The 21792-nt window shown below is 32.7% G+C and overlaps 1 protein-coding gene and 1 pseudogene across 2 annotated transcripts in view; both read right to left on the bottom strand.

Moving 5' to 3' along the window:
• Positions 1–21792, bottom strand: part of ACP1 (acid phosphatase 1) — a 36203-nt gene that overhangs the window by 8266 nt on the left and 6145 nt on the right. Inside the window, exons 2-3 of one of the 2 annotated variants that reach the window (XM_012539912.2) lie at positions 11801–11874; positions 11566–11679 (exon numbers count right to left, since the gene is read on the bottom strand). In XM_012539912.2, coding sequence (XP_012395366.1) covers positions 11566–11679; positions 11801–11874 — 188 coding nt within the window. Of the gene's footprint in view, positions 1–11404; positions 11519–11565; positions 11680–11800; positions 11875–21792 lie in introns of both variants that reach the window. The other variant, XM_012539913.2, reaches the window with a different exon arrangement.
• Positions 16884–21046, bottom strand: LOC111718623 (annotated as a pseudogene).

Below are 21792 nucleotides of genomic sequence, written 5' to 3'. Positions count from 1 at the left end.
TCATGCTTGAGACTGGAGTCATGGAACAGGCTGTACTGGCTTTCTAGGACTAAGTGAAGTATAGAGAAGTTGAAAACTAGAAAAGCCTTTTGTCCCATGTGCCTATTAAGCAAAAAGACACATATAATGGTCTTTATTCTCATGAACCTACTTATTCTGTAATAATCGGGGGGGAGGGGGGGAAAGAAGCACATGGTACAAAGGATCAGTTTTTATGTTATGTATAAAAATTAAAGTTTATTGGTATACATATATTTACTATATATACCACTAGTGAAACTGATTTATATGAATCTTGATATTCTCACTAAAAACAAAAGCAGAAAACAGAAAGAAGATGCAGCTCATGGGTTCTCCTTAGAGATGGAACTAAAGAATGCAAAAACATTGCTTTTATTATGTGGCAACAAGATATATTATTTCATGGAACATCTGAACATTTCATATTAAAATACTATGAGAAGTATTCTCAAAAAAAAAAAAAAAAGACTATACTACCTACAATTCTGGCTTATGTAATATCTCTTACAAGGATACTAAGGGAGAGAAATTCTAGAAAGAAATCAATGAGAACCTCTAAATTAAACACATACATTTTGAATTCAATGCCTTCAATGCAGAAAATAGTAAGGACAACATAAACATATGTTGTAAAATATAGTTCAGAAGTAAAGAATGAAAAGCATCAAAATCTTACTGAATATGCAGAAACCTCAGACCTATAAAACACATCTTTTGAGCAAAAGATTATAAGCAATAGACATGGAGAGCACTGCATAACAAACAAAAAATAAGACTAATGAACAGAAAAGAATTTTTTACTGATGTGAACCATATCTCAATCAGCTATCTTTTAAAGCCAGGTCAACAATTTATTGAAGCAAAGATTAAATTAATAAAGCTTGAAAGAATAAAAATTAGAAAAAGAAAATGGCACACAAAAGAACTAATTCTAACTTGACCTATTTAAACCTAGTTAAGATGAAAAATAGTAACTGGATATCATAAAAAACATCAATACCAATTACAATAATTTTATACATTAGTTTAACTAGCATAAACAAATTGCATAAAAAGGAGACCAAAAAGAAAAAACTGTTAAACTTAGCAAACATATGACTTGTTTACCAAGTAAAAAGATATAACAGAAAAGAGCAATTCTGGTTTAAAAACAGAAACATATCTGAAAAATGTCATGGGGAAAATATTAAAAGATAATAGGTCATATGACCCCAGAACAGTCAATACTGAAGGGAAAAACCATTTTAAAGAAAACTTGGCAAGACACAGCTGGGCAATAATCACCTTAAATGAAATGAAAAATAAAACACACTGACAACTGTGTCATAGGAAAAGAGAATGAGAGATCTTAGTATGACTAGAGCACTCATAAGAAGCTCATAGGAAAATATGCAGAAAAGCTGAACAAGATAAACAAGCATGGATTAGCTTGATGAATGATGATCTTTTTCATTTGAGTAAATCTTCATATGGTAGCGATCACAGGATCTTCTTACTATCTAAAATTATTTAAGTATTCTATATTTTGTTATAAAGACTTTCAAAAAAACTTTAAGGGTCATTCAGCAAGTAATCAAAACAAAAGAAAATTTGTTACCTCATGTTCCTAAGACTGCAGCTACATTTTAAAAATATAGAGAGAATTGACTCAAATTTATAAGAATTCAAGCCATTCTCCAATTGATAAATGATCAAAGGATATGAAAAATTTTCAGATGAAGAAATTAAAACCATTTCTAATCATATGAAAAGGTACTCTAAATTACTCTTGATCAGAGAAATGCAAATTAAGACAACTCTGAGACACCACTACACACCTGTCAAATTAGCTAAAATGACAGGAAACGATAATGACGAATGTTGGAGGGTATGTGGGAAAACTGGGACACTGATACATTGTTGGTGGAACAGTGAATGCATCCAGTCATTCTGGAGAGCAATTGGGAACTAGGCTCAAAAAATTATCTAATTGTACATAGCCTTTGATCAAGCAGCATTTCCACTAGATATATCTCAGAGATCTTAAAGGAGGGAAAGGGACCTGTGTGTGCAAAAAGGTTTGTGGCAGGTCTCTTTGCAGTGGCCAGAAACTGGAAACTGAGTGGATGCCCATCAATTGGAGAATGGCTGAATAAGTTATGGTATATGAATGCTATGGAATAATACAGTTGTTTAAGAAATGATCAGCAGGATGATTTTAGAGAAACCTGGACTTATACAAAATGATGCTAAGTGAAATAAATGAGCAGAACCAGGACATCATCATACATGGCAACAACAATATTATGCAACCATCAATTCTGATGGATGTGACTCTTTCCAACAATAAGATGACTGAGGCCAATTTCAATGATCTCATGATGAAGAAAGTTATCTACACCCAAAAAGAGGTCTTCAGGAACTGAGTGTGCATCATAACATAACATTCTCACTCTTTTTGTTGTTGTTCATTTGCATTTTGTTTTCTTATTCATTTTCTTTCCTTTTTGATCTGATCTTTCTTGTGCAGCAAGATAATTGTACAAATATGTTTACATATATTGGATTTAATGTATATTTTAACATGTATAACATATATTGGATTACTTGCCATCTAGGGAAGGGGATGGAGGGAAGGAAGGAAAAATCTGGAACACAAGGCTATGCAAGGAACAATGCTGAAAAATTATCCAGGCTTATGTTTTGAAAATAAAAAGCTTTGGGGCAGCTAAGAGGCATAGTGGTTACAGTACCAGTCCTGAAGCTAGGAAGACCTGAGTTCAAATCTGAACTCAGACACTTAACAATTCCTAACTATGTGACCCTGCACAAGTCAATTGCCTTGAGGGGAGGGGGGGTGGAGAGAAACTTTAATAAAAAAAATAATAAATTAAAAAATACCCCCCTAAGATTGCACCTAATTTCAAAATACTTTGGAGGTTCCATGTAAATTTCTAAATACTTTCCACTTGACATGAGAGCTCAAAACTTTAAATTTCCATTCCATCTGTTCTACAAATAACCCAATGATTTCAATTTTTGGTTAATTATAGTTGTGCATTTTCTTTAAGAAAAGATCTGGAAACTGGCAGACAGCCATAAAACCATGAAAGATTTTAAGTGTAACAATAGCTGAAAGAAAATATGACTGTATCACTTTCATCTTAGGATAATCAGCCTAGGAATATTCTAGAAACATTACTGAAGTCTTTTTCAGATAGATCATCCCATACTAAAGGTAACCTTGAGTTTCTGAAAGCTACAGTGGTAAAGTCCAAGCTTTGGTGAGTAAGCTTCAAATACAGTTCTAACAACAACTGCAAATATCACAGTACAACTTTGGCTAAGTTCAGAAAAGCTTATCACCAGAAGGTTGATCACTAAACCTGGGTTACAGAAGCTCAAAAAAACCATAATGGAAAAGGTAAAACTACGCCAAATATATATAAAGTAGAGGAAAAAATAAAACTCCAATGGAAAAAGTTAGAACCTAAAGTAGATAAAAAATAAAACATATATATATAAATGTGTGTGTTGTATGTATGTATGTATGTATGTATGTGTGTGTGTGTATATATATATATATATATATATATGTATATAATGTATGAAGACCGAGGCAAGATGGTCAATTACAGGAAATTCTCCCAATGTATCTCTCCAAACAACTTTAAAAGAACTACTCAAATCAAATTTTGGAGCAGTAGAATCAAAAAGAAGTCAAAGTGAGACATTTTTGCAGTTTAAGACCACTTAGGAAGTCAGCAGGAAAGGTCTGTTACATTACAGTAGGAGACACTTCAGAGTACAAAGGCAACATATTTGACAAAGTTATCAAGAAAATACCTTAAAAGAACAGAATTGGTCAAATAGGAGAAAGAAAAAAGGTTCAAAAGCTCATTAAAGAAACTAATTGCTTATTAGAATTGGGCAAGTGAAAATTAATAACTATGATACATTAAGAAACAACAAAACAAGGTAAAATGAATGAAAAAATGGAAGAAAATATGAAATACCTCATTGAAAAAAACAGCTAATCTGGAAAAAAATTTTAAACTGTCCTGATAGCTTAGATCTATAGGATAAAATAGAAACTAAAAGAATCCATCAATTACCACCTGAAAGAGATTCCAAAATAAAAATCCCCAAGATTACAGCCAAATTCCAGAGCTCCCAGATCAAGCAGAAAATGTCATAAGCAATCAGAAAGAAATAAAACATTGTGGAGTCACAGTCAGGATCATAGAGGTAAATATGAAAAGAGTAATCATAGAGGGTTCAATAAAATTAAACTATTTACCTTCCTATATGTGAAGATAATAACATATAACTGCTAAGAAGCTTATCATTATTTCGGCAGTTGGAAAGATTCTACACAGAGGGCATGAATGAGTCATTTATGTGGGAATTATTTCTAAAAAAAAAAAATAAAGGGATGAGAAAGAGAGATGTACCGGGAGTAGGGGAAATGACGAGGTAGAATGACAAAAATTGTTCACACGTAAAAGAATAATAATAAAGAGCTTTTATAGTAGAAGAGAAAATGGGAATAGGGAGAAGTAGAGTCAATATTTGAACCTCATTCTCATCAGAACTGGTTCAAAGCAAGAAGAAAATATATACACACATCTATAAACATACATACACATATGTGTACACATATACATATGTACACATATATGACTAACATACATAAAATTGAGTAGAGAAATCTCTTACTCAAAAGGGAAGAGGGGAAGATGATAGAAGGAAGGGTATATTAAGAAAGTCAGTAGTCAGAAACAAAAAAGACTTTTGAAAAAAAGATAAAGAGAAATAAAGTTAAACTGAAGAAAATAAGATGGAGAAAAATATAGCTAGCAATTACAACTGTGAATGTTAATGGGAAGCTGGTAGCAGAATGAATTAGAAAGCAGAATCAAATAACATGATTTTTACAAGAAACACACTTGAAAGAAAATCAGACGATTAAAACAAACCTAATTAAAAGAGATAATCAGAGAAACTAAATTTTAGTAAAACAATGAATATCAAAAAATTTTAAAGCAAATTTTGCTGATAAAGGCCCTTATTTCTCAAATATAAAGAGGAGTAAGTCAAATTTATAGGATCCAATCCACAATTGATAAACAAAGGATGTGAACAGGTACTCTTCAGAAGAAATCAAAGCTACCTATTATCATATCAAAAATGCTCTAAATTATTGATTAGAGAAATGCAAATTGAAACAACTCTAAAGTATCACCTCATACCTATGAAAAATGACAAATGTTGGAAGGGATGAGGGAAATTAGGTTTCTCCATTTTCCTAAGGCAGAATTTAAGGTAAAAATACTAAGGAAGAATCTGAGCAAAGATATTCAAAATAAAACTATGTTCAATAAAAGCTTTTTCTAGTAAATATGCTGGATATTATTAAAATTCCTAGTACTTAAATTCATGCTATCTCTAAAATTGGATCATGACATTAGAAAGGTGATATCTTAACATACAAATGAACTGGATTTAAGTGAAAGAGGGCAGTAAAAAGATACCTGTCTTACTTTCTCCTTAACAACTATCTGGGTTCAGAAGCAAGACAGAGATCAGGAAGCTAGAGATGGTTCTGAATACAGTGAGCAATCTTGGGGTAAGGTCTTTAATAGGTTTCAGTTGGACTGAGGTAAGGCTATAATGGCAGAGAATGGCCACTTCTATCTAGTCCAAAAAAGAAAAAAAAAAATCAATCTGGAAGGATTTCTGGCCAAAACAGAAACAAATGCTATTTACTTTAACTCTGACCCAATCAGGGCCGAAAGAAAGACTAAGTGGGGTTTGGTTGGGAACCTATAATTGGTCAATAAAATTCCAATATACCTAGAAAGGTTTCAGCAATCAAAAACTGCGTTCCTTTGGATAGAGCATCTATACATAAGACTATGATATCCTACCTGGAAAGAGGGAGGGGAAAGGAGTGAAGAGCAGGGGAACTGGACAGTTTCAGGGGACAATTCCTACTCTGCCTCACAAAAATTGTTGTCATTAGCTTTCAAAGAAGACCATGACAACAGAAAGATAACATGTAGAGATACCATGTTAATTATCTGACATTTTCATTTCTAAGGCTCAGTATTAAACACTTACCTTGAAGGTATAAACAAAAAGATAACTTGTTTTCTTTTCTTTTTTTTTTTTTTCTAATTACTTTTCATTGCCAGAACCCATGCCAGGGTAATTTTTTATAACATTATCCCTTGGCACTCACTTTTGTTCCGATTTTTCCCCTCCCTCCCTCCACCCCCTCCCCCAGATGGCAAGCAGTCCTATACATGTTAAATAGGTTACAGTATATCCTAGATACAATATATGTGTGCAGAACCTAACAGTTCTCTTGTTGCTCAGGGAGAATTGGATTCAGAAGGTATAAATAACCCAGGAAAAAAAAAACAAAAATGCAAGCAGTTTACATTTATTTCCCAGTGTTCTTTCTTTGGGTGTAGCTGCTTCTGTCCATCCTTGATCAATTGAAACCGAGTTAGATCTCTTTGTCAAAGAAATCCACTTCCCATCAGAAATCCTGATATAGTATCGTTGTTGAAGAATATAATGATCTCCTGGTTCTGCTCATTTCACTTAGCATCAGAGTTCATGTAAGTCTTTCCAAGACTCTCTGTATTCATCCTGCTGGTCATTTCTTACAGAACAATAATATTCCATAACATTCATATACCACAATTTACTCAACCACTCTCCAAATAATGGGCATCCATTCATTTTCCAACGTCTAGCCACTACAAACAGGGCTGTCACAAACATTTTGGCACCTACAGGTCCCTTTCTCTTCTTTAGTATCTCTTTGGGGTATAACCCCAGTAGAAATACTGCTGGATCAAAGGGTATACACAGTTTGGTAACTTTTTGAGCATAGTTCCAAATTGCTCTCCAGAATTGCTGGATGTGTTCACAATTCCACCAACAATGTATCAGTGTCCTTGTTTTCCCACATCCCCTCCAACATTCGTCATTACTTTTCCTGTCATCTTAGCCAATCTGACAGGTGTGTAGTGGTATCTCAGAGCTGTCTTAATTTCCATTTCTCTGATTAATAATGATTTGGAGCATATTTTCATATGGCTAGAAATAGTTTCAATTTCTTTGTCTGAGAATTGTCTATTCATATCCTTTCACAATTTGTCAATTGGAGAATGGCTTGATTTCTTATAAATTAGAGTCAATTCTCTACATATTTTGAAAATGAGGTTTTTATCAGAACCTTTGACTATAAAAATATTTTCCCAGTTTATTGTTTCCCTTCCAATCTTCCATTAGTTTTCTTTGTACAAAAACTTTTCAATTTGATATAATTAAATTTTCTATTTTGTGATCAATAGTGATCTCTAGTTCTTCTTTGGTCATAAATTCCTTCCTCTTCCACAGGTCTGAGAGGTAAACTATCCTATGTTTCTCTAATTTATTTATAATCTCATTCTTTATGCCTAGGTCATGAACCCATTTTGACCTTATCTTGGTGTACGGTGTTAAGTGTGGATCAATGCCTACTTTCTGCCATACTAATTTCCAATTTTCCCAGCAATTTTTGTCAAATAATGCATTTTTATCCCAAAGACTAGGGTCTTTGGGTTTGTCAAACACTAGATTATTAAACTTATTGGCTGTTTTGTCCTTTGAACCTAACCTATTCCTTTGATCAACTAGTTTATTTCTTAGCCAATACCAGATGGTTTTAGTAACCGCTGCTTTATAATATAATTTTAGATCTCGTACAGCTAGGCCACCTTCATTTGATTTTTTTTTTTTTTATTAATTCCCTTGAAATTCTTGACCTTTTGTTTTTCCATATGAACTTCATTGTTATTTTTTCTAGATCATCAAAATAGTTTTTTGGGAGTCTGATTGGTATAGTGCTAAATAAATAGATTAGTTTCGGTAGTATTGTCATCTTTATTATATTTGCTCGCTCAATCTAAGAGCATTTAATATTTTTCCAATTAGTTAGATCAGACTTAATTTGTGTGGAAACTGTTTTAGTTTTGCTCATAAAGTTTCTGATTTTCCCTTGGCAGATAGAGTCCTAAATATTTTATACAGTCAGTAGTTACTTTAAATGGAATTTCTCTTTTTAACTTTAAGTGTTGGGGGTTTGTTAGTGATATATAAGAATGCTGATGACTTTTGTGGGTTTATTTTGTATCCTGCAATTTTGCTAAAGGTGTAGATTGTTTCTAATAACTTTTTAGTAGAGTCTCTGGGGTTCTCTAGGTATACCATCATATCATCAGCAAAGAGTGATAATCTGGTTTCCTCATTGCCTATTCTTATTCCTTTAATCTCTTTCTCAACTCTTATTGCCAAAGCTAGCGTTTCTAATACAATATTAAATAGTAACGGTGATAGTGGGCAACCTTGTTTCACTCCTGATCTTACTGGGAATGGTTGCAGTTTGTCCCCATTATATATGATGCTTACTGATGGTTTTAAATAGATGCTACTGATTATTTTAAGGAAAAGTCCATTTATTCCTCTACTCTCAAGTGTTTTTAATAGGAACGGATGTTGGATTTTATCAAATGCTTTTTCTGCATCTATTGAGATGATCATATGGTTTTTGTTACTTTGGTTATTAATATGGCCAATTATACTGATAGTTTTCCTAATATTGAACCAGCCCTGCATTCCTGGTATAAATCCTACTTGATTGTGGTGTATTATCATGGGGATGATTTTCTGTTGTCTTTTTGCTAATATTTTATTTAAGATTTTAGCATCAATATTCATTAGGGAGATTGGTCTATAATTTTCTTTCTCTGTTTTCAACCTACCTGGTTTAGGTATCAGTACCACATCTGTGCCATAAAAGGAATTTGGTAGTACTCCTTTTCCTATTTTTTCAAATAGTTTATAAAGCATCGGGTCTAATTGTTCTTTAAATGTTTGGTAGAATTCACATGTAACTCTATATGGTCCTGGGGATTTTTTTTTTTAGGGAGTTGATTAATAGCTTGTTCTATTTCTTTTTCTGAAATGGGACTATTTTAGCAATTTACTTCCTCCTCTGTTAATCTGGGAAGCCTATATTTTTGGAGGTAGTCATCCATTTCACTTAGGTTATCAAATTTATTGGCATAAAGTTGGGCAAAATAACCTCTTATTATTTCTTTAATTTCCTCTTCATTGGTGGAAAGTTCTCCCTTTTCATTTGTAAGACTACTAATTTGATTTTCCTCTCTCCTTTTTCTAATCAAATTTACCAAAGGTTTGCCAATTTTATTGGTTTTTTCATAAAACCAACTCTTAGTTTTATTTATTAGTTCAATAGTTTGTTTTTTTTTTTTTTACTTTCAATATTATTAATTTCTCCTTTTAATTTTAGAATTTAAAGTTTAATAATTGACTGAGGATTTTTAATTTGGTCTTTTTCTAGTTTTTTAAGTTGCAAGCCCAATTCATTGATCTTCTCTTTCTCTATTTTATTTAAGTAAGCCTCTAAGGATATAAAATTTCCCCTTATTACCGCTTCGGCTGCATCCCATAAAATTTGGTATGATGTCTCATTGTTGTCATTATCTTGAGTGAAATTATTAATTGTGTTTACAATTTGCTGTTTCACCCAATCATTCTTTAAGATGAGATTATTTAGTTTCCAATTACTTTTTGGTCTATTTACCCCTAACAATTTGTTGAATACAGTTTTTATTGCATCGTGATCTGAAAAGAAAGCATTTACTATTTCTGCCTTCCTGCATTTAATTTTGAGGTCTTTATGTCCTAATATATGGTCAGTTTTTGTATAGATTTCATGAACTGCTGAGAAGAAAGTATATTCCTTTCTGTCTCCATTCAATTTTCTCCAAAGACTTATCATATCTAATTTTTCTAATATTCTATTTACCTCTTTAATTTCTTTCTTATTTGTTTTGTGATTTGATTTATCTAATTCTGAGAGTGCAAGATTGAGATCTCCCACTATTATAATTTTGCTATCTATTTCTTCTCGCAACTCTCTTAACTTCTCCTTTAGGAAGTTAGATGCAATACCACTTGGTGCATACATGTTTAATACTGATATTGCTTCATTGTCTATAGTACCCTTTAAAGCTATTTGTTTTCAAACAAAGCTTCGTAAGTTAGGATCTCTTAACTTGAGAGAGATATTAATGGGATGAACTTACGAGAGAGAGAGAAGATAGAGAGAGAGAGAGAGAGAGAGAGAGAGAGAGAGAGAAGAGAGAGAGCCTGATTTTGGTTCAATATATTTGGTTTTATTTGTATTTCTATGCATTTAAAAATGTTACTCCAAAAAAGTACACTGGCTCCACTAGACTATCAAAAAAGGGTAAGGACTCTGTTTCAGAGTATAATAATACTAACTATAGGAGAAAAAGAAAAATGATCAGATGATCTAAGGAAAAATATTGTTTTACATATTTTCCATATCCAAAAATTCATTTGTGTAAAAATAGACCTACATAGGAAATATAAATTTAATTCAAAACCAAACTTGAATGCTAATAATTTATTTCTAAAATCATCATTCTCAAATTACAATTCTAAACAAGGCTTATAGAAACAACTATAAAGGAGACACAGAATACATGTTGATTGAATTTACTAGAAAGCTAGCTAATCGGAGAAAGTTGGCAGATTTAAATTTCAACATACTTCTTAGGATCTCAAAAATTATAAAGGATTCAGCCGACTAGCTCACATAGCACTACCACACTCCCAGCCACCAATCCTATGCTAACCTCTCACTGATTGAACTATCTTCATATCTTGTACCCTCTGTCAAAAAGATTACTATCTTCATATCTTGTACCCCTTTGTCAAAAGGATTATTAGAATTTCTCCTAAGTTAGACTCAATAAAAACTAGACATAAATAATACTCCCATGTTTCTTCCAGATATTATGAAGTCATAAAAAATTAATGAAAACAAGAGAGCGTTAGGAAAAAACAGCACACACACAGCACACAGCAACACAATAAAAATGGAAAAGTATTTCTTTTTTTTCATTGTACATAAAGTTTCATTGTCAAAGTATTTCTTTGGACAATGAAACTTTATGTACAATGAAAATTTAGGAAAGACTCCTCAAATATTGATATACATAGGTTTAACTGAAACTCTCCAGTTATCTCTGAACTTAGGGATAATAAGATGACAAACTTCCAAAATATTAACCATACATAACTTATGTTTTACCTAATATTTATGCAATTTATACATTACATATTGCTATAAATAATCAGTTCATATAATCATCCCAATAGCTATATTTAGTCTGATTTTTTTTGTTAAAAGTTAAATGGCCCTTAAATAATGTATGACTTTGAAGGAACATTATGCAACATATGTAAATAGAGAGCAAGCCACACATTGAAAATTAAACAAGATCTTTTCTACCTGTCTTGCTTTATGAGTTGTATTAGTGCCATGATTTCTTAGGCAGTTTATTGCTCTTGCATCTGGGGAACGCCCCACATTCCAGTCAGAGACAGCAGCACTGTCAGTGATCCACTGTAACACAAAACATATGCATTTTGAACGAAGTTAAGGTACAGTACCTGCCTGGCAATGTGATTCATGGTAATGCCATGTTTCTTCATGCAATTCTGGCCTCGATAATCAGGGGGATTTCCTATTTCATAGGTAGATGTTGCTGCACTGTCTATCCTCCACTATAGGGGAGAAAAAAACAAAAACAAAAACAAAAGAACATTTGACATATTCCTCCCCCAAAAGATGTATTGTATGGGATGACCAATGAAAGATACTAAAAGACACAAGTAACAAACTTACCTTATCTGAAATATTTTGATCAGCTATAAGTTTCCTAAAAACTGCTTCTGCTATAGGTGAGCGACAAATATTACCTTCAAAAACAAAAAGACAGAATGAAAAAGATTTGGAGGTGTACTAAGTCTAAATATCCCTTGCTACTATTCCCTATTATTCCTGGAAACCAGGTTACAAAAATGAAGAAGAGTTGTTATAAGGTTTAAACAAGACAAGTATGTAAAGATTTTGCAAAGCTTTAAGGGCTACACATGAATGTCTTTTCCACTGAGAAAAAGTGATAATTGGAGAACGTTTTTTTCCTAAGAACTAGTCATTAAATAAACCACATTTCACATTAGCAATGATACAATGATAAATATGTAATCAGTGACGCAAAATTTTAGAGTTAGAAAGGACCTTTAAAGATCATTTAGGAGAATAGATATCTAATTTTTTGGTTTCCTGATATTTTTATACTCTAAAAAGTTATAGATGAAATTAGAGATCACAAAGCTACCCAGTACTTGAGCCAAGATTAAAACCCAGCTCTCTTGGCTCCTGGACCACATTAATCTATGACTATTATCAATTACCATAATGACCCTGAAAAATCCTAAATTTACATGTTATTGGCTAGATTTTTGGCATATAAATCCACCCATATTTTTTGACCTATAATTAACACTGAAAAACCAAATATTAAGTACTTTACTAATGAAGTCACATACTTTCAGGTTGCAGGTTATCTATATAATCTAAACCATTTATTCTGGTTCTCTTTTCCTTTAATGAATAAATGAAATGGAATTCTGCTTTGCAAAGGTTTGTACTTCTCCAACTCTCAGTCTATATTTCAAAACTCTCTCCCACTTATCTTCTATTATTTTTCCAAACTATTAAGTGTTACCCCCAAGGGAAGAAAGGATACATAACTCCTTGATCAGTAGGAGTGAGGGGAGAAAAAAAGGAGGAAAGGTACAAATAAAGTGTCAAAATCACTTGGCATGTTTTGCTAAATATCGCACAAATATATAATAGTTTTAAGATGAAAATAGTTCAAATAAAAGTTTAAATAAACAAGATCAACATACTGAACTTCTATGCAGCAAATGCAACACAGTTTAAGACAATATGTGAGAGAGAAATTTTGAGCCTATAATTCTAGTGAAATTTGCCATAAACTGGTAATGGCTTATTGAATGTGAACTAGGCAAACTTAAAATTACAATCTCTGTGTAGAAGTGAAACGTTCCAAAAGTAGAGGGATCTTTAATTTAAATTAATTTAAGGGACCTTTGAACCACCTAGTTTAATCTCAGTATTTTACAGATAAGGAAATTGATTTTTAGAGAAGTTAACTGACTAAATAAATGCCATGCTGGTAATAACTGAAAGGAACAAGAATCTAATACAAATCCTGTGAAATCCAGAAACATTTCCATAATTGTACTATTCATAGAATCTGTCATATTCCTTAATCTCATTCATTTTGTAAAACTATATGTAACAAATAAATTGGTTTAAAAAAAAGTGCTACAATTTAAGAAACTAAATTTAAAGAAACAGTTAAAATATTAATTTTAACAAATGAATTGTCAAATTTTTAATGTTCTAAGTTTTTGAGAAGTGAAATATTCTTTTGCTGAAGATAAATACATAATGAGTGTGAAGAGGGAAAAACACTAAGATAACTAAAGTTAGTGCATGCAAAAACAAGAGACTCATTTTAAATGGTGAAAATACAGAAAGACAAAATAAAAGCTCAGATTCACACAATTATGTTTATCATTGATATTCATAAATCCTAGGATTTATGACTGTTTATTTTGTAGAAATATTCTAGATGCAGACAAAATGAAATCTATTAAATTGAATGAAAACTGGCTATATGTAAAATACATTCATTAATAGGACAATTAGAAAGAAAATTAAGTTTTTTTTTTGGTAAAAGCAAATATTTTTCAAAACCATTTCTGTGACATCAAATGTTCTTCTGTCTTGTCAGACAACAAACTGTAAAGTGACAAAAAGCCTCATTAAACAGAAAAATCATATTACCTGAAGTTATTGATAATGAACTAAAGAGTGTTTTTCAAATCATATATCAAAGCAGCTTTGCATGGTTCCATATGGAGATGTAGTAGAAAGGATAACCGTTCATATGTCTGGAGACTTTCATTTTCAATTATTTGAAAAGCCTAACAATTTTACATAAGAATTAGATAAATTACTAGATTTTACATACACACACATATATATCTACATTAATACTCCGTATATAATGTGTGTGTGTGTGTGTGTGTGTGTGTGTGTGTATATATATACACACATATATATAACACATGCATATTTAAATTGGGCATTTTTATTCTCATAAAAGGACACTAGTCTTTTGACAAGGTTTAAAATATGTTTGACAAAAGAAATTGCTATTATGGATGCAATTTTTTTTTTTAAAATCCAAACAAAATTCTTTTATCATGCAAATTTTCTTTTGAAACTTGTGTCTAATGATTATTTTTGGTAAAGAACTACAAAAATATATTTATAACATAGTATTTTATCTTTCCCAAATTAAAAAATAGCTCTCCTAAAAATAAATACAAGTAAAGATCTATTTATTAATCATTTGCTGGGCTTCACAAACAACTCTAGTTTTAAAGTAGGTATTTGCAAATGTGAACAGATAAACACAAATGATACATGTAATCTTAAGCTCTCTGAACAAGTATGGTTCAAAGGCTTGCCTAATGGAAGCAAGTTGTAATAAGCACTTGAACCTAAGAATCATTTTATATTTCATCTTTTAGTAAAAGCAAGAATAACTTTGCTATTTCAACATTTTGTTTGCATAAAATAGGGTTTTTTTTTTCCTCTCTAGTTACTACAAAGTCAAATTAGTAGTCTTCATTTGTGTAGGTTTTGAGAAATGTTATACAGAAAAGACTTAACAACACTAATAATATTTTTATTATGGTAACTTATAGAAACAGTAAATGAGAAAACTATCTATAAAGGATTTTATCAATATTTTTATAAATTGTTTTTATTTTGCATCAATGTTTTATTATAAAAAATTTTAAAAATTCTTAAGTGTTATTTGAATAAACTAGTTGATCAAAGGAATAGGTTAGGTTCAAAGGACAAAACAGCCAATAACTTTAATTATCTAGTGTTTGACAAACCCAAAGACCCCAGCTTTTGGGATAAAAATGCATTATTTGACAAAAACTGCGGGGAAAATTGGAAATTAGTATGGCAGAAAGTAGGCATTGACCCACACTTAACACCATACACCAAGATAAGGTCAAAATGGGTTCATGATCTAGGCATAAAGAATGAGATTATAAATAAATTGGAAGAGCATAGGATAGTTTACCTCTCAGACCTGTGGAAACGGAAGGAATTTAGGACCAAAGAAGAACTAGAGATCACTACTGATTACAAAATAGAAAATTTTGATTATATCAAATTGAAAAGTTTTTGTACAAACAAAACTAATGCAGGCAAGATTAGAAGGGAAACAATAAACTGGGAAAACATTTTTACAGTCAAAGGTTCTGATAAAGGCTTCAATTCCAAAATATATAGAGAATTGACTCTAATTTATAATAAATCAACCCATTCTCCAATTGATAAATGGTCAAAGGATATGAACAGACAATTCTCAGACAAAGAAATTGAAACTATTTCTAGCCATATGAAAATATGCTCCAAATCACTATTAATCAGAGAAATGCAAATTAAGACAACTCTGAGATACCACTACACATCTGTCAGATTGGCTAGAATGATAGGGAAAGATAATGCAGAATGTTGGAAGGGATGTGGGAAAACAGCGACACTGATACATTGTTGGTAGAACTGTGAATACATCCAGCCATTCTGGAAAGCAATTTGGAACTATGCCCAAAAAGTTATCAAACTGTGCATACCCTTTGATACAGCAGTGCTACTACTGGCCTTATACCCCAAAGAGATACTAAAGAAGGGAAAGGGATCTGTATGTGCAAGAATGTTTGTGGCAGCCCTGTTTGTAGTGGCTAGAAGCTGAAAATGAATGGATGCCCATCAATTGGAGAATGGTTGAGTAAATTGTGGTATATGAATGTTATGGAATATTATTGTTCTGTAAGAAATGACCAGCAGGATGAATACAGAGAGGATTGGTGAGACTTACATGAACTGATGCTAAGTGAAATGAGCAAAACCAGAAGATCATTATGTACTTCAACAACGATACTGTATGAGAATGTATTCTGATGGAAGTGGATTTCTTTAACAAAGAGAAGATCTAACTCAGTTTCTACTGATCAAGGATGGACAGAAGCAGCTACACCCAAAGAAACAACACTAGGAAATGAATGTAAACTGTTTGCATTTTTGTTTTTCCTCCCAGGTTATTTATACCTTCTGAATCCAATTCTCCCTGAGCAACAAGAGAACTCTAGGGTTCTGCACACATATATTGTGTCTAAGATATACTGTAACCTCTTTAACATATATAGGACTGCTTGCCATCTGGGGGAGGGGGTGGAGGGAGGGAGGGGAAAAATCGGAACAGAAGTGAGTGCAAGGGATAATGTTGTAAAAAATTACCCTGGCATGGATTCTGGCAATAAAAAGTTATTTAAAAAAAAAAAAAAAAAAAAAAAAAGAAATATAGTTTATATACATGTTTGTGTATATTCATACATATACATGCTACATGTACAGAGTGTTCTATATACATGTCATATGAACAAACACAAAATATTATATATGTATGTATTACCCATGTTGCATATGCATATTTTTATATGTGTTTTATATCTAAGGGAAAAAAAAAGTGTTATTTGAATTAAAATACTGATTTTTTTTTAAAGTATGACCTTCATGCTTTTATTCAAACCAGACAGGGCTGGTAGGGTTGGGCCTAGTCTCAAATGGATACTCCCTTATCTGCAGAAATCAGAAGGCAGACATATACTATTTTGTATCCTTCTATTTCATTATGTGTGCATTATTTACCCAGATAGGGAATCCTTAAGAGGAAGTCTGTATCTTCTACTGGTTTTCTCCAGCAGAGCAAACACTTGCTGAACTGCAAAAATTAACTAAAAAAAAAAAAAAAAAAAAAAAAAAAGTCATGTGAGGATTGAAATCAGTTCTACATATGTTTCTAAACTGAAGGAGAAAGACAAGAATAAAATTCAAGTCTGTGAGAGGTTGGGGAAAAGCTGAGCTGAAATCACAAAGATAAGTCACTACTGTCAAAGCGCTTTTGGTTATAGACCTCAGCCACCACCTTTTGGTCAGCAAACCAATACTCGCTGTGAGGGCCTATCTATCTTATACAGAAATATACAAAGATCTTGACTATAATTTCAGCATCCTCTTCACCTTGCTTTTCCTGACAAATGCTTACACAATTGACAGCGCCAAACTTGCTACACACTTTTATCACTTCCCCCTCAGGTCTTAAGGGTCTTTCAATGCCTTTTGGGGTCCACCATGTTTTGTAGAACCATCACCTGTGCTTCTGAAACAGCTTTTGCATGACAACGTAGTGGGCACTACTGCTTGATATATTCATGTGATCCTGCACATATCTCTGACAACTCTGACTCATGGAACAATTCCTCCTCTTTCTTTTCCCTTTTGGGCTCCAAGAGGCCTAGTGTTGGAGAGTTAGTTAAGATGGAGTTCATTGTACCCACAGAAGAAAGAGGACAATAGGATGTTGCAGAGGGTCACACCTGTGAGGACTCCAGGAGCCTGAGCTGTCAAGACATCTTGTGGGAGAGCCCCTTGTGGCTGGGCCAGAGTCAGTGCTGGTGACACGAACCCAGGAGTGGCCAGAGTTCCCAGCAAAGCTGTACCAGCACTGCTTCCTAAGCAATGACCTTAGCTATGATGGCATTAGCTGCCACAGCACCTGCAGGTAGAAGATCCCCAGGAGTGGTAGGTAAAACTGCCTTGTTTGTCTGAAATTATTAGCTTCCCAGATTAATCATTCATGAATGAGATTGCGTCTTGAGTTGACTGAGCCTTTTCATATTAGCAGAAGCCATCATAGTCTTTGTGTTTGGATCCCAGGTCAAAATACATGACTTGATCTTCTCAAATGCCTCAAACACATGCGATATCATCACCTGAGAGGTCCTTGTGCACTGAAGCCATGTAGATGCAGTTGAAAGCTCTAACTTCTTCAGTAATGGGCCTGTATACTATCCATCTTAGTAATTCTTACTCCTAGCCTCACAGAGTTCATCTACTACAAGGCCAACTGGGCTACTTCTCTGGAACCTCACACTCCACAAAGGCCAATGCTTTGTGTTTCATGGTGTCTGAATTCCAGGACATGTTTATGTTCTTTATAGGTTCAAAAGGGGCAAAAGCCTGGCAGATGATGTCTTCTCCCAACTTATAGTAGATGGAGCCCACAGACACCTGACACGATTGCCAGTGCCTTCTGCCTTTGAGCTGTCATCAATTACAAAGGTGAGAAAGGATATCCAAAGCCCATTATCACTGCTGCACCTAGAGGTTGGTGAACTACTGTTGCTGGCCAGCAATGTTTTGCTTCACCAACACACTCTTGATGCTCTGTTTCATGGCATACTTCCTGGCCTTCTGGAGGGCTTCATGCTGTGTTCAACTGTGAGAGGTGGCAGCCCCAGCTTTGCTGCTGTGCTCTGCTCATTTGCCAATGGTAATCCATTTTGAGACAGCATGAGCCTCACTCTTCACATACTTTTTTTTTTTTTTTTTTAAAGGAATCTATCATCATACAAAATTTGGAAATTGCCATGTAAGAATTTGTCACAACTGAAGGGAAAGCTCAAAATGAACATGTAAGTAGATTTTGAACTAGAATTTGACAATTTCAGTAATAAATTTTCCTTCTAAATTAAACAGATTTTGTATTACTAATTTCATCTTCAGGGATATAGTTAGGTTGCTATGTAAACACACTACTTCTTCAACTTTTCCAGCAGTTAACAGATTTTTTAAAATCAATATTTCATTCTGGTTCTTTTGAAAATTTGAAGAAATAAAACTAAGCTTTAGTTAGTGGAACATATAGATAACTAGGGCATATTACAAAGAGTTACTAACATAAAAATGTATAGGTAGATAACTCATTTAGTTACTTAAAAAGTAATTTTAAGCTTATTTTGCAGATAATATTTAATATCTTTATATAACATTTATTTTCTTCCCAAAGTTTACTGACCTATTGTTAAGGAAACTTTCACTATTTTTCTCACTTTCCCTCTCCCACAAGTTTTAAATTATATCATTCTAAAAGATCATGTTTATTTGTTTTTAAGTTAAAATTATTCTTCATACCACATACCACAAAATAAACTACAAATGACCTAGATTTTTAAAAGTCACATCATAAACAAATTAGAGAAACAATGAAGAAATAACCTCTTCAGATCTATGGGAAGAACAAGAGTACATGATCAAATAAGGAATAAGACAATCACAGAAGATAAAATGGACAATAGTGAACACATAAAATTTAAAAGTTTTTGCACAAACAAATGCAATGCTGCCAGGATTAAAAGGGGACTATTTAACTAGGGGGAAAAAATCCAAATGAAACTTTACCCCAGACTGTTTCTTTGGTAAAAGTCTCATTTTTACAATATATTAAAAAAAAAAAAAATTATAAGAATGAGACATGTACCCAACTCCATCTCTAAAATCTAAATTGTCAAAAGATAATAGTTCCAAGATATTTATAGTCATATAAAAAAACTTCTAAATCAATAGAAAAATGCAAATTTAAGCAATTTTAAATTTCACCATAGACCCCAGAGATAACTAAAATGTGAAGGAAGAGAAGGGAGGAATAGAGAAGAGTTTGTGGTGGGGGAAATTATAACAAGTTCAGTTTGGGATTTGTTGTGTTTAATATGTCTACTGGATATCCAGTTTAAGATGTTTAAAAGGCAACTGGAGATTAAATACTAGAACTCAACAGAATGTAAGGGCTGTTAAGTAAATTTGAAAATTAAGAAAATTTGAAATCAGCACAGAAATAATTAAATCTATGGGAGCTGATAACAATACCAAGTGTAGAGGAAAAGAAGGTCCAATGTATGCATGGTTAGTGAAAGTGACCTGGTAGAGGAACTAGCAAATAAAACTGAATCAGGAAGGGTTGGTGTCCCAAAAACCTAAAGAAAAGTGTCATGGAGAAGAGGACCATCAACAGTGTCAAAGACTGCAAAGAGTTCAAGAAGAATTGAGAAAGGCTACTGAATTTGACAATTAAGAGAGCAAAATTGGAAATTTGGGAGACAGCAGTTTAGATACAAGTCTGAAGTCAAAAACCAGATTGTAAAGTATCAAGAAGTGAGAGGAGATAAAAGTATAGGAAAGAAAAATGCTAAGTATTGGAGAGACTAAGGAAAGAGAGTGATGGTAACACTGTGAACTGTTATAGCATATTAGTAAAACTGTGAATTGGCACAATCCTTTTGAAAAGTAATCCAGAATTATGTCAAAATTACTAAATTTTGAATATCACTTAATCTACTACTACTACTAGGCCTATAATCCAAAAAGGATCAAAGACAGAAGAAAAGATCCTCTACATAAATATATGTAAAAATTCTTATAGCAACTCTTTCTGTGGCAGCAAAGAACTATAAACTTAGGTGGTGAACACTATTTGAAAAATAATTGAACAAATTAAGGCATATGAATGTAATAGTATACTATTGTACTATGAGAAACAGTGCTTCAGAGAGACCTAGGGAAAACTTGAATGAATTGATTCTGAGTAAAATTAGCAGAACCAAGAAAACCATTTGGACTCTTAACAAGGCAAAAACTATTTTCAAAGACTTAAAAATGTGATTAATGTAACAATCAATCACAATTCAAGAAGCCTAATGATGAATCAAAAGTGATGGACCAGATATGCAGAATGTAACATATTTTTTGACATGGTTAATGCATAAATTTATTTTTTCTTAACTATCCTAATTGTTGTAATGGTTTTGTTGTTCCTTTTCCTCCAGATGGAAATAGAGATGGAGCAGGATGAAATAAATAAGTGCTTGATGACTGCGAGAAGTATGATTTAATTAAAAAAGAAAAAAAAGGAAGAAATGCACATTAATTCACATGAAATCGTTAAGAAAATAATAATAATAATAAATAAAAATGTGAAGCCCATTGCTTTGCTTCATTCATTCACACCTCTTGGTTTCAGAAAGGAGGGGGGAAATATAATTAAAATTCTCTTTTTCAATGCCAATGAAATCAATATTTGAATTTGATTAAAAGTTTAGGGTTTTTTTTTAGGGATAACATATGAAGAAAAGTAAAAATTCTTGTAATTTGTTGGTAATACTGAAATGGTACTTCACAATGATGACATAAAGACAAATTACTTTTAAAATCTGATAATATATTCATACCTTAATTATCAATCAGTGCTAGTCTGAGGTCTCAAAGGAGAATTGCAGAAATAGTAAACTAGGGCACAGAGATGGTTGCCAAAGAAGAGAAAATCCAAAATTCACAAATAATAAGTTTTTGGAATGCAATAAAATGTGCTTTGCCCCGAGTTCAAACTGGCAAATAGAAAACCTTGTTTATACCAACTATTTTGGAGAGCAATTATACCCAAAGGGCTATCAAACTATGAATATTCTTTGATTTAGTAGTGTCTCTACAAGGCAAGGTTTACATCTCAAACAGATAATAAAAAAGGGAAAAGGACTCACATGTGCCAAAATCTTGTAGAAGCTCTTTTTGTAGTAGCAAGGAATTGAAAACTGAGTGGATGCCCATCAGTTGGAGAATGGCTGAATGTGTTATGATATATGAATGTTATGGAATATTATTGTTTTGTAAGAAACGACCAGCAGGATGATTTCAGAGAGACCTGGAGAGACTTACATGAACTGTTGCTAAGTGAAGTGAGTGGAACCAAGGGAGAACATTATATATAGCAACAACAAAATTATGTGATGATCAACCGTGATGAACATGACTCTTTTAAA

The sequence above is a fragment of the Sarcophilus harrisii genome, chromosome 2, assembly GCF_902635505.1.
Source record: "Sarcophilus harrisii chromosome 2, mSarHar1.11, whole genome shotgun sequence".
NCBI lineage: Eukaryota > Metazoa > Chordata > Mammalia > Dasyuromorphia > Dasyuridae > Sarcophilus > Sarcophilus harrisii.
Note: the sequence above shows the minus strand (reverse complement) of the source record. Positions and strands in the feature narration are given on the sequence as shown.